Source organism: Columba livia, chromosome 1, assembly GCF_036013475.1.
Source record: "Columba livia isolate bColLiv1 breed racing homer chromosome 1, bColLiv1.pat.W.v2, whole genome shotgun sequence".
Classification (NCBI taxonomy): domain Eukaryota; kingdom Metazoa; phylum Chordata; class Aves; order Columbiformes; family Columbidae; genus Columba; species Columba livia.
The window spans coordinates 20,779,730-20,793,286 of record NC_088602.1 but is presented as its reverse complement, the minus strand read 5'-3'; the positions used below and the strand labels follow the sequence as shown (position 1 = coordinate 20,793,286).

Below are 13,557 nucleotides of genomic sequence, written 5' to 3'. Positions count from 1 at the left end.
GGATGTCCTGGAATTACTTACAGGACATTTAGGGGAGCAACTTTTTATTTACGTCATTTAGGTAGAAAGCTTGAGATTAAAAATAAAATTAACTGTATCTAGCAACAACAACAAAAAATTAATATTATAATCTTCAGACTCCAAAATTTAATATTAGAATTAAACTAAGGGCTAGAGTCTATGATCCAGAATTTCTCCATTCCATTTTCATAGGGGAAGACATCTTTAAAGATCTATTTTGTATCATTTGCACATCTACGTACAGATTTCATAGAATCACAGAAATTTAGGGCAGGAGGGATCTCAATGGATCACTGTCTCAAACTACAGCATTGAGGCAGAATGAAATATGTAAAGAACAGTTTCAAGAGACAGTTACTTAATTTGTCCAGAAAAAAAAAAATCCTATGAAGCGTGTTCTGCAGCCCTTCTACATAGCTTGTTACATTGCTTTCCTATATTCATAATGAAAAGGATTCTTCTAACTTGGAAATTAAGCTACTTGTCCTTGCTTTTCCCTAAACAGCCACTGGAGAACAACTTATCACTAGTCTTCGAAAATTCTTTTCCATAAGGGGGATGTCAACACTTCCCTCCTCTATTTTCCACTGTCTACACTAAACTAAATTGTGGTTTTTACTCTCGTCTTATGCTGTTGCACTTTGTTGAACTCACTTCTATTTATTTTTATTTTCTAAAGTTAATGTCCCAAACTGGATACAGTAAACCAGTTCAGGCCTCTCAAAAGCATCTCACCCAGGCTTCCTTTCCTATAAAAGGCTGGACCAGGTGATCTTTCAAGGTCCCTTCCAACCTGAGCTGTTCTATCGTTTGTAGGGGAGTATCCAATCTTGCCATCTCCCTGACAGTACATATCATACATGAGAATTGGCTTTAGGTGACATGATCGCATTTATGGAGCTCATTTAGTTTTTAAGTTCCTTCAGATCCATGCAGTCTTCTTCACAGTCTTCCTGTTCCATCTAGGGTATTTATTTTTTTTTGTCTGTTTTGCATTTGTGCAATAGATTCCTTTTTCTTCAGTGTAAGAACTTACACTGATTGCAGGTGTTGATTTTAAGCCATGTCTGCAACTTGCAAGGATCATTTTACTATTCTGATCCCTTTTTCCAGGGTATTTCAAACTTTTTCCAGCTTGACATAAATTTTGAAATTTATAAGCATATAGTCTAGTCACTCATCCTATCAGATTGAAGAGAACTGTCCCCAAATTCCTGAAGCTTACATGAAATGCCACCTCAAATTGACTGCAAGCCATCAATAACCACTTTTCCAACACAGTATTTTCTGATTAGTTTGCCTCATCCATCCTTACCTTCTAGAGATTTAATCTAGGTTGTACGTCTTCAGGGACCAGAGTCAGAAGCCTTACTAAAATCTATGTAAGTCATTTCTCCTGCTTCATCTGTATCTACTAGGCAATATATTGAAGAAAAAAATTAATTTAGTTTGACATGATACGTTCTTGACAGGGCATGTCAGGAAGTTTTTATCACCTTATCATGTTCCAGGCCTTTAGAAACTGCTTATGTAATCATTTGTTCCAGAATTCAGGGGTGGAAGCTTGTTAGGCTACCTGGCTACCTTGGGTTCTCTTCTATATATATTTTTTTATTTTTCTAAAAGCAACTATGTTTCCATCTTTCAGTCATTTTCTAGTACTTTCTGTCCTCCATGAGTTTTCAGAGATATCTGAAATACCTGGAAATAATTCAGTGCTTACTTAGGCTAGTTCCTGAATTACTTCAGCAGGTAGACTCAGGAAATGTGAATGTATCTGTCTTACCCAAGTTAACTTGTCTTTCTTAAAAATTATTTAGTTAAATATCCAGACAGCAGTAACGTTTCTTCTGAGTTTTGAAGACTATCTGACGTTTGAGAAGTGTTAGAAACTTTGGCTTGTCTGCAAGATATTAATAATAAATTTATTACACGTGAGTATCCAATCAGCCAGATATGTGGTATGCTGGCTGATGAAAAAGTTTACAGCTTTAAAAAAAGTTAGTTATCAAAGGAAATGCTAATTAAAATGTTTAACATAATCCTTAAGAGGCAATTGCAAGCTAGCTTGGTTTTCTGTCTTTTTGGTTTTGGTTTTGTTTGATGCCAGTTTTGGGTCACAACGTGATTCAGATCATGACTACAGATGGCACAGTTTTTGCAGAAAGGAGAGAATAACTTTGTGGAATCTAAAATGACTTCTGCAGGACATTCACTATTTGTTCTAGCTAACCTGTACCTAAGGCTAGAGGAAAAAAAAAGATGATTAATAAGGTGGATTATGTTTTAGGCTATCAAGTGTATGTAGAAGTACAAAAGATACATTCTGAAATCCAGAATAATTTTGACGGTGACTTAAAGCAGATTAATATATTAGTGATTGTCTCAGAGTCTTAGGGAATATAAAGGATTCTTAACTTGTGTCATTTAGATACAAAGGAACTAAAATAATGTGCACTAAATAAGGCATAAAGTTAATGGTAGAGGTTCCCACCATGCTTTACCCACTGCTTTCTTATATCTTCTCGTTGCTTGCTTTTATTAGACACCAGTCTGTCTTGTCTCTTCAGAATTTAAGTTACAACAAATTAGAATTAGTGGAGTTGTATCTAGGAAGATTTTAAAATGCCATGCAAGGTGGATGTAGGGCAGTGCATGAGTAGTAGTGTGGGACAGACACAGTCATCTTTGGATTTAAAAATCAAATGTGGACCCCAAAAGTTCAGTAATGCACACTTTTTTTTTTAATTTGCAATAAACACCGGGAAACCCTCCAAATAATGCAATATTTGCAGAAAATATGTTACAAATAGCTTTTGCCTTCAGGTATTATTTCCAGCTCTGTCACTGCCTTGCTTTAAGATATTAGACAAGTAATTTCAGTCTAATGCGCTCCATAGTACCAAAAAGAGGCAATCAACCTCTAGTGACCCTCCACAGATGCTGTAATATCCAGTTCTTGATGGGGTACCCTAACCCTTCAGATCAGTGAAGTACCCTGTTGCTCTCCCTGCAGGGACTCTGGTACCACCCCAACCACCAGTGGTAGTTGAATTTCTGGTGACCAGCAAGTAAACCTAGTTGCTGAATACACACAATATGACTTATTGTAAAATAGAGACTACACAAAAGGAGATTAAGGAGCAGAGAAGAGAGACTGCATGCATGTCAAGTCATTTAGATCCTACTTAGTCCACAACAACAATTGCTAACCTACCATTTATTCAACATAATAATGCAATACTTATGCCCCAAACTTGCCTTCCACTTCCTCCATCCAGTCTGGTAAGAGTAGTGGGCTCTTTTGGGTGCTGGGATGTTATCAGGTGTAACGGACAGCTGTCATGGGTAGATTTAGGGTAAAATCCCACCGTGGACAGTGCCTGGTTTCCAGCAGGTTACCTATAGGCTCTACTGGTCCTCAGTCCTCCATTGCTGCCACAACTACCCAGAGCTGCTCAGGGTTTATGGAGTGGGAGGCTCCAGACTGACCTCAGGTCCTCTGAGTCAAAATGGCAATCTCTCTTGCTGCTGTGAAGAACAATAAACAACTCACTTTCATCAGTCGCCCTCTCCCGACTCACAGAGCCGCACTCAACTAAGCCTAGGGGCAGCCTAGCATGGTAAACCTAGCACTAAGCTACCCCAGATAAGTACGCAGGTAGCCTCTGCAAGACCGGGCCATCTAACATTCTGGGGTCTCTCTGTATCAGACAATACCGGTGATGTCTGAACTGACAGAGAATATGGATATTTTTAATACAAGGCAAGACACAAAAGAGATGTAAATTCCAGTGTTCCCAAATACAGATGTTCCCAAGCCTAGTAACAAGTGAGTGCTTAGGTAGGGAGGGTATCACAACTTCTCACACACAACAGCAATGAGACATTCTTCCCTCAGCTGCACCTCAAAGTAACACATCTGTGCTTCCACATGGGTGGCACCCCATAATCAAACCATATCCAACTATTTCCTTTGTTGTCAACCCCAACAGCATATATGACCAACAAGTTTGATATCCAGATCTGCAAGAGCTCCTTTTCAAGAATCTCTGCAGCGACAGTAAGCAATAGATAACAGCAGCTTACAGTGTAGATATTTATCACAACTAAAATCATCTCAGTTCCCCTTACAGCTAGGAAGAGTGAAATGGGTATTCCTTTGCTTGAGATTCATCCGAACCACTTTAAATATCTGGTTTATGATGAGATGAATCATGACGTAGAGATGCATACTTCTCCCCATTGACTACAACAAGAGCATAAGGCAATTAACCCAGGTGCGGACACCTTTCTGTAGACATTTACTTTTAGGCAGATGAATCCTGGTAATGTCTTATATACCCTTGCCATTCTGCACAACCCCGTTACACATGGTTTAGTCTCACCAGCCCCCTTTCCTCAGAAATTAAGTTACAGCTCATTTGCTGCAGATCCTGACTAATGCTGTATGGGCATATCTTTTGTGCTGCATAAAAGCGAGAGAGGAACTGAACCCAAGGACCAGACCCAGCACCCTGCGGGTGTCCTGGCTGTGCGCTGGGCTGCTCCAACTAAATCTCCCCACTGCAGACCACATACAGAGAGGCTGTACCTAAAATGTGTGAGCAGAAGACCCATAAAAGCTGTGAATGCCATGTGAACAGGAAACCCCCTAAGCCTTGTGAACGTGAGCAAGTCTCCGTAATCAATGTTTTGCTCTCGGTATAGCTTATGCCTCCTCGGACACAAACAATTCAGATATTGCCAAGTACCAACTCTTCCAAGTTCCCTCAAGACCTTTCTTTTTTCTGGAGGGACCTGTAATAGACTGGAAACCCTCTCTGGGTGTGCTCAGCGAACAGCTCCTGCCTAAATGGTGCCAAGTGGGACCATTCCCCAAACAGCAGCTTTGTCCCCAACTATATTTGGGGATTTTTATTAGTGCCATTATTCCTATGCTTTTTTAAAGTGGCTCCAACAGTCCCTTTTGATGTAGCTACAGCCTAAGGAACTCCTCACTAGCAAATATACCAAAACTGCCCACAACATTTACACAAATAGTACGGCTATTTTTCAACCCTGTAACAGCCAAATGCAGACATCAGTGAAAACAGAAAGACTCTGCTGACCACAATGAACTTTGTATTAGGACTTTTAATTTTTTTATGAAAGGATCACAGAACCTTCTATAGTAAAGGTATGTGTCAACCACACACTTGTGCTATTAGCTTAGATCAGACCCTATATTAATTTTAGTTACTAAACAACTAAATACACATATTTGGAAAATAACCATGCCTTACCCTGCTTATACAGAAATAGTTGCAATCAAAGATCATAAACGGTATTCTGAGCAAAAGAAGTAAACGCTACTTAAAATAATGAGACACATTACAGAAAACAGTAATTCAAAGTTTTATAATTCCTTTCTTTTTCAAAGAAATAATTATATACACTTCACCATCTTCACCAGTATTAAAGATGTTGTAATTTAAGATTACTTTCATTAATAAATCACAGTAGTACTACAAAGTGTTATTAATAGCAGCTTCAGACAATGGTATGGGAAAAGACATAAGAAAGAAGGTATATGATGCTGCTTCTACTTCAACGTTTGCAGAAAACATATATTTAAAAAATATTTTACAAGTTAAAATACTGATAATTCTATATTTGTTTCTTTAGTAATACTGTGAAGTAATGTCTTTGCCATCTTTATTGTATTTTTGAACTACATAACAATAATTATTTAAAATTATATCAGTCACATTGCTTTTAAAAATATAGAGTCTGAATCCCTAATAAATCCTTCTGTTTTTTCAAGTAACACAGATAAAATGAACTTTGCTAATCTTGACTTGTTTTATTGTACCCTTATGTACAATTTCTATCCTTCTCTCTTTTTAAGTACAAAATCTATACAGTGGAAAGTCTTAGGCAACCTTAACTATAGTTATTGCTGCCAACTCTTCCTATAAAACTTAGGGTGAAATACTGGTATAATTAAAATTGATGGCAATGCTCATACTGATTTCAGACAATGAAAGAGAATAAATGCTTCCTGAAATACAGTAAGGTCCCAACGATAAAATTTTATATTTACATGGAAAGCACTAGTAATAAGATTTCAGGAAATCCTACAAATAGTATAATATAGGCAAAATACATATATAAAAATTTGTATATATGTGTATATACATGAAGATACAGGTAAAAAGTAAAAATTATAAGATTTCACTTAGCTGTGGGTCTATCTTTTTAATCAGTGCTAATAATACCACAGAGGAATGTTTGGAAGAAAAATGAAGTACATCTTATTCAGCTGGAACCATGAGGAAAATACTAACCACTAAAGCACATAATGTAATTCCATTACTTAAAATGTTTTCAGGGGACCATGGGACCTCTATTATTTTTGCAAAAGTGCCATGGGATCTTATCGTGAAAAGATAAAACAGCAATTGAACCACAGTTCTCATCTAATAGCAAGCAAGTCCCCAGTCTTCAAAAATTTATGTATGCAATTAATTTTAAGCAGTAATGCTTAAAACTGGGCATAATACATGTAACTCTTCACAGAACTAAGACCTACCGTCTAACTTGGAGAGCCATAACAAATATACTTTTCAAATTTAAAAAAAATGCATGTTCTTCCACAGGAGAGTATCAGCTTTGACCTGCACTTTTTTATTCACATAAAAGCAGTATTTCAACAGTCTGGTTACCATTTCTTGTATAGATCAAGTATTTATCATAAAAAAGTCACGGCCAACTTCGAAACAGTATCTTAAAATCTCTCCAATTACATTACTAGTACCTTCAAGTCTCAATTTTTTTTTAAATAAGATTTTTGCTTTCAACTTTTTTCCTGATCTTTCACCTTGACTTACAAATTACAAAAAGTTATTCTTCTGAAATTTGAGGGAATGCGTTACGTATGCCAGTGTGGGCAGACAGTATGGCGCAAAGGTCAATATAAATTAACGCTATGAGAGGTATTTGGGGACACATACCTTAGATAAATTTTAATTCTTTTAAATAGCCTCTATCAAGATAAGCTTTCAAGTAACTTTAGCAAGTTGAAAATATTTGAAGATAAGCTATATTTATGGCCTATGTCCTAAATGCAAAGATTGCTGTGAACTCAATTATGAGCTAAATGGTGTTACCTAGCCACAAAATGTTCACATTTATTTTCGGTCTTGCTGGTGGATGAATGTTGACTGTCTGGTCATTAGTTCTACTTCCTTCATCTCCAAAGCCTATAAAATAACTAGACTTTCTGTAAACTAACAGTACATCGTCATCTTAAGGCTTCTTCATCAGAGGAGGGTATTTCACCTTCCTTGAAACTGATCTCTCTCTCTCTGTTCTTTTTCTTCTTGTGAAGGAGGGATGGGTAGAAATTATGGAAACATTCAAGGCCAGGCTGGACGGGGCTCTGAGCAACCTGATCTAGTTGAAGATGTCCCTGCTCATTGCAGAAGGGTCAGACTAGATGACCTTTGCCAACCCAAACTATTCTATGATTCTACAAATAAGAGTCCATCTAGTATATGAAGCAGCTTTGGAAATCCCTGAAGTCAAATCCCAACCTTCAGCACAACCAACCTTGGTACAGCACCTTTGAGACTCTGTATAGAGATAAAGGTACCAGCCAGCCAACTTTAATAACTGTCTAGTTTCATCTGATCACCCTGTAGTTTTCAAAGTGCGTGAAGCTTATTTCATTTTATCACTTTTAACAAAACTTGTCTTCCTTGTGCTTATATCCTTATCTCCTTGTGATCACAGGCAGACATATTGCTCTCACATCCCTTAAAGGAAAATACAAGTGACATTCTTAAGAGGACCAATGTAATTTTGAGGGGGCTAAAGGAGGCCTGGCTTTGAGAGACTTTCCATTCCAGTCTTCTGTCTGACTTTGGGCAGAATTTCATTTACGGTCCAGTTCTTCACCTACAAAACCAAGCAGTGATATTTCCTGTCTTTCAATTAGCTTGCCTGTTCTGCTCCTCCAGGAAAGTATCCAAAATATTGTTATTGCGGTGTCTAGCCCACTAAAATCTTACTTTTGGTTGGAACTTACTGTCAAATAGGCCAGACCACCCCCATGCTACTTCTCATGAAATGGGGTCATGTATATAAAATGTGGCTGCCAGCCCCTCCCTCAATTCACAACTGTCTGTTTGTCGCCTTCCCCAATCCAGTTTATGAAGCATTTGAAGTCCCAAAAGACAGATGAGCATGGTGGGTGGCCCTCAGACTGGATGACTGAATCCATCTCTCAACTCTTACTCTATCTAAAATAGTAAAAAAGGGTTTAGATTGCATGTAACAGGAGTTAATTTAAGCTGTTACAGAAGTAAATGAATGCTGGCACTAAGCCTAATGCTCTTGAGGGGATTGGAGTTCTAGCAGGGAGTGAATCCCTGTTGGAACTCAGCCTAATGCTCTTAAAAGACATCGAGACATAGAAGTGGACCTTCAGGCACGTGGAGCTGTAGGTCTACTTGGTATTTTTGCTTTTGATCTTGTAAAAAAAATGGAAGAAATGAAGTTTCTGCCAAATATTATTTCCGAAGAATCACAGAAGTCACAAGGGTTTTATTTCATGGTAGTGTGTTTTTGTCTTTTAATATGACTTCATATTATGTTCATTATGTCTAACAAGAAATGGCCGCATTTAAGTATTGTTATGTAACAATTCAGTGGAACATTGAATCTTATGGGAAAACTACATTCCTAAACATTTAAGGAAATATTTCATTAGGCTTTTGATTTGCTTTTGCAAATTTTCAGCAATGCGAACACCTCTAGAACAAAGTCTGAAGTCAACATGTAGAAAGTACTTGTTAAAAAAGCAGGTATGTCAGCTTGCTAAATGTAACCATTTCTGCTTACAAGAGCCAAGGAAGAGCAAACTGTGCAGGATTGGAAAGAGAACCTTTGAACTAACATTTTAGTGCCACAGGGCATAGTGTTTGATGATATTTGTCACCGTGTAGCTCAATTTTTCTGATGAAACTCCTGTTGTATTTATCAGACCATCAGTGTCACTTCTGTAGACTACAGTGATCTTTGCTTTCTGTCATAAACTACCCTACAGTGATACTGCATGAGGTAAAAGAGGACTAAATGTTAATAACCAAGGTTTTTCTAGCCACTCAAGCATATGCTGTGGCACCCACAAATATACCAGCCTGGTTAGGGCAACACAGGTGTGAGCCACGTTAGTGCAGCAGTAGCTTTGCATTCCTTGGCACTGCACACACAGGGTGAATTTACTGCGGGGAGAGAAGGGGTGGCTAAGGACACTTAGCATCCCCATCAGCATTGCGTGCCTACAGTCATATGAGAATAGTTCTCCATCACCTTGCAGTTGTATCTGTTCCAGTCAGGAATGTCATCTGAGGAAACACAAATGACCTACTTACTCATTCCTACTCAAAGAAAAACTGAAAATGCCTGGCAGGGTGCTGAACTAAACCTGCTCACCTGTGTTGTGGTCGTGTGTTCAACATCAAGGGCTCTGGCATTCAGAATTCAAATCTCTCAGCCATCCTTAATAATGTTTCTGGGAGGCTGCCAGCATTCATGACATGCTTGTTATTGGCTGACACAGAAAGGGAAGTACTCTTAATGTATTTGTGCAAATATTCTGTGTCAAACAATAAGATTAGGATGGAAAATATTTTGTCTGTCTAGAGGGAAGTAGAAATAGGGGATAGGAACTTGCTGCAAGTTTTACGCCTCTACAGCAGAAGTAGGACTTTGCACTGTGTGTTTGTATATGACGATAGAGGGATTTTGCTGCTATGTTTTACAGTATCTGGGGATTAGAAAGGATTTTCCTGTATGAGTTACTTTCTAAGTCTCTGGGGACAGGAAAAAGATCTTGCAATGTACACTAGTCTGTGGAGACAGAAACCATTCACCCTGCACGTTGCGCTCTTGAGTGATTTTGAGTCATTTGTGTTCCCCAGAGAAGGTGTTTTTGAAGGGTTTGTATCCTGCTAAGGACTCAGGTGGCACATTCCTGTAGATGTCCCGAACACTTCATAGAATGACACTCAGTGAACAACACATGCTAATGGAAGACTGGATAAATTCTGAGATGCCATTAGTTAGATGACTAAAACTACCACCTATGAAAGTGAATTTATGACTCCAAATTCAGGCCAGTGAAGGAGAACGAACTAGAATTACTTTAGTGGCACTGATGGATGATCACTGTTTCCCAGTGGACAGAGGACAAAAACGCATTTCCATGTATCGCCACCTGTACCACAGTATTTGTAATGTTAAAAACACAGTACTGGCTGTTGTATCAGAAATAGGTGAAAGACATAGTTTGTTAAAATGGACTTTCTGAAGGCCTTTAAGCAAAGACCAAAATAATGGGAAAATGCACGCAGCAGGTCTCTCCACAGTTTTTTCCCACATTCACATGGAGCCACTAGGTGAACTACTCTGAAAACACGGATGCCGGCACTGCCAATGTAGGAATAACATTTAGCTTCCGCCCCACTTCATGTGACCATTTCATTGATTCCCACGTGGCCCAATGTTTGAATGCGATCAACTAGCTAATGTTTGAGTGTGATCAACTAATTCAATCTAATCGAGGCCTAGAGAGCTTTGTTAAAACTATGGTAGTGGACAAAAAAGCACTTTGAAGCATTGACAGTGAATAGCTGTCTTTGACACAAGTGATTGTTGGTCAAGTCCATCTGTAATGCTTTTCAATTATCATCTCTGCCATGACAGTTTCTGTAAACAGAATATTCTGTCATCTGTATTTCATTAGAAACTCTTCTGCCCTTGAAAAGGATGGTCTAAACTTATTCCCACTTTTGTTGTTTCTAGTCAGGAGCATACAAAGAGCAACATAAACATACACGTCTCCAACACTTCAAAAACCCGAGCTGCTCCGCAAACCCCAACTGCTCAGCACAGGGTGCTGGGTCAGCCTCGCAGCACCAGGGCATGCTCACCCATCCTGCCCGCTCTGTGCACCGGGCTTCCCGCAGGGCTTCCAGCCCAGTTCACGCCCCATTCCTCTTCGCGCACTCACCACCGGCCCAAAGCTCTGGAAGAAGAGTCACATCAGTGAACAACGTGCGGCTGAGCTCTGAGACACAGAGCGGCCTGGGGCACCCGCGGGACCCAGGCACCGTTACAAGAGTCGCCACTCCTCACGCCCTACGGCACAGGCAAGGCCTTCGGCGGTTCCCTCCCTGTGGCAACACAACGCGGGACCCCTGCCAGCGCCTGCCCTCTCCACAGGAACCCGCGGGCCAGCCCGGCCCGGACAGGCCCTCCCGGGACAGGGACAGGGCCGGGGCAGCTACAGCCCCAGGGGCCCGGACCAGCCCCTCTATAAGAGCTATTTTCAGCGAAACACTAGAAACGGGGGTCCTGCCGCGTCCCCTCATCCTGAGCGGACTGCCCGGCCCGGGGGAAAGGGGCCGGGAGCCGGGTGCGTTTCCTGCGGCGCCGGTCGCTGCTGTGAGACTCTGCGCACCTCTGCCTGCATTACCTCTCTGCCAGGACCCGTCCCCTCCTGTTTTCCGGGCGGCTTTCCTCCCGGTCGCGGAGCGGAGCGGAGCCGGCGCGTTGCGCTCCCGCACGGAACGCGATACCGCCCCGTGGCCTCGGGCCCGGCGCTGCGCATGCGCCCCGCGGCGCCCGGAGACCGGCGGCGGAGGGGCCGGTTCGATGTCGGCGGCGCCACGGGAGTTTCCGGGAAGATGGCGGCGTGGAGAGCGGCGCTGGCGGCGGGCGGCCGCGCTCCGCTGAGGGGGCGGCTCGCCGGGCCGCGGCCTCCTCGGACCCTGCGGCGCCCGCCCGGCTGGAGGGTCGCCGCTGCCGCCGTCCTGGTCGGGGGAGGTTCCTTGGCGGCGTGTTCCAGCGGGTGGCCGGGCGTGTTCCCCACGGTGCTGGCTCAGGTAAGGCAGCAGCATCCCCGCTCCGGCAGCCTCGCCTCTCGCCGGCGGGCAGGGCCGGGCGGGCGGGCCGCGGGGAAGGGCCGCGGCCTGGCGTCGGAGGCGGGCGCGGCGCTGCGCGTCCCGGGGCCGGCCGTCGGCGGGCGCGGAGGAGCGGCCTGCGGGCGGGCCGGGGGCAGAGCTCGGCTGGCTCCGCGCCCTGAGCTCCGCGCTCAGGTCGTCCCGCAGGTCATGGGCGGCCCCGGCCCCCTTGGCAGCAGCCGGGATCAGCGCTGTGCCCCTTAAACGGACCGTTCTCACCTCACGGACGGGAACTTGGCTGTTTTTCTGAGGCAGGAGGCGGGGTTGGCCTCAGCGCCGAGCGTTCCCTGTTCACTTGACAGCCGTGGTCGTGCAACCTGATGAACCTGCGTGGTTTGCACGAGTGCAGGGGCTGTTCTGAGCTCCTTCTTTTGCTGGTAACTTTCAAAGCTTATCTTCCTTCCACGCTGCCCAGTGTTCGTGTTGGGTGCTGTTAGACAGTTTTGCACCTTTTTTCTCTTTAAAAAAGAATATTGCACAAAACCAGTGCTTTTATATTGCGTTCTTCGTCTGAAATGCATCACATTTAACAGTTTGGAACATTTCCTCTTACTACGTTCAAAAAGTGTGCTATGCATGTTAAAATGTTGTCTTGGAACATCAATGCACACTCAGAAGGTTATGTTCAAGGATAGATAGTCGTTATTTGCAAAATAATCTTCACAAGTTCCAAAATACAGTTATGCTTCCCAACTTTATTATTTCCATGGTGGTAGTGAACTTTTCCCCATTCTTCCTGCAGAAAATAAGTTAATTATAGTTAGTTAGGTATTTCAAGACTGGAAGACCTAAATGTTTTGTAGGCCAGAGGATTTAGGTGGGATGGGAGGAGATTGTCAGTGTGTGCTTGCAGTACTGTTTATTTATTTATATCTAGGAAATTTTGGAAGTATTCAACAGTTTGTATCCTTTGATATTTTTGTCTTTTAACAGCTATTGAACAAACTGAACTGCAAGCAGGTGAATAGCAACCTTTATCTTAAGTCAAGAACAAATAAAGATTTTTAACTTTTTAAAAATATTGTAGTCTTAAATTGTGGAGAATTCTAAGCTGCATCTCCTTAGGAAGTTCCAGTTTTTTAAAATAAGCATGTTTCTAAATAGATAAACTGTTAAGCCTGATTACTTGGACAGCGCATGTTGAGACTGGTTTTCTGCGTACAGCTCCTAGTGAGGAAGGCATCCGTTATTCCACTAGAAATCCTAAAGGAAGTTTATCTTCTTGTTGTAAAGAGTCAACAGAATACGATTTTACATTTAGTTATGTGACATTTTTCAGCAGCATTGCATTATGCTTAAAATGTCCTGTCTTTGGGACCAATTTCATGTACCTCTGGGACTCTTGTGTGAGTAGACATCTATGTAGTTGTATATAAAGAATGTTAAATTCAGGAAGTAACCGCTTTTAAAGGGTGTTGAGTGAAGTGATTTAGTTCTTATGCTGGTGTGTTCATGGCATACCTTCCATGTAATGTATGGACAGTTCTGCAAGTACACTTTTTCATTCTCCGGGAGAACTCTGAAA

The 13,557-nt window shown here is 41.8% G+C and overlaps 1 protein-coding gene across 1 annotated transcript in view; it reads right to left on the bottom strand.

Annotated features, from left to right (window-relative positions):
• FGF9 (fibroblast growth factor 9) overlaps positions 1-12,407 on the bottom strand; it is a 56,738-nt gene extending 44,331 nt beyond the window's left edge. Inside the window, exon 1 of the mRNA XM_065049871.1 lies at positions 11,546-12,407. Within this exon, the coding sequence (XP_064905943.1) occupies positions 11,546-11,969 (424 nt within the window). The 5' untranslated portion in view covers positions 11,970-12,407. The remainder of the gene's footprint in view (positions 1-11,545) is intronic.
• Positions 12,408-13,557: the final 1,150 nt, after the last annotated feature.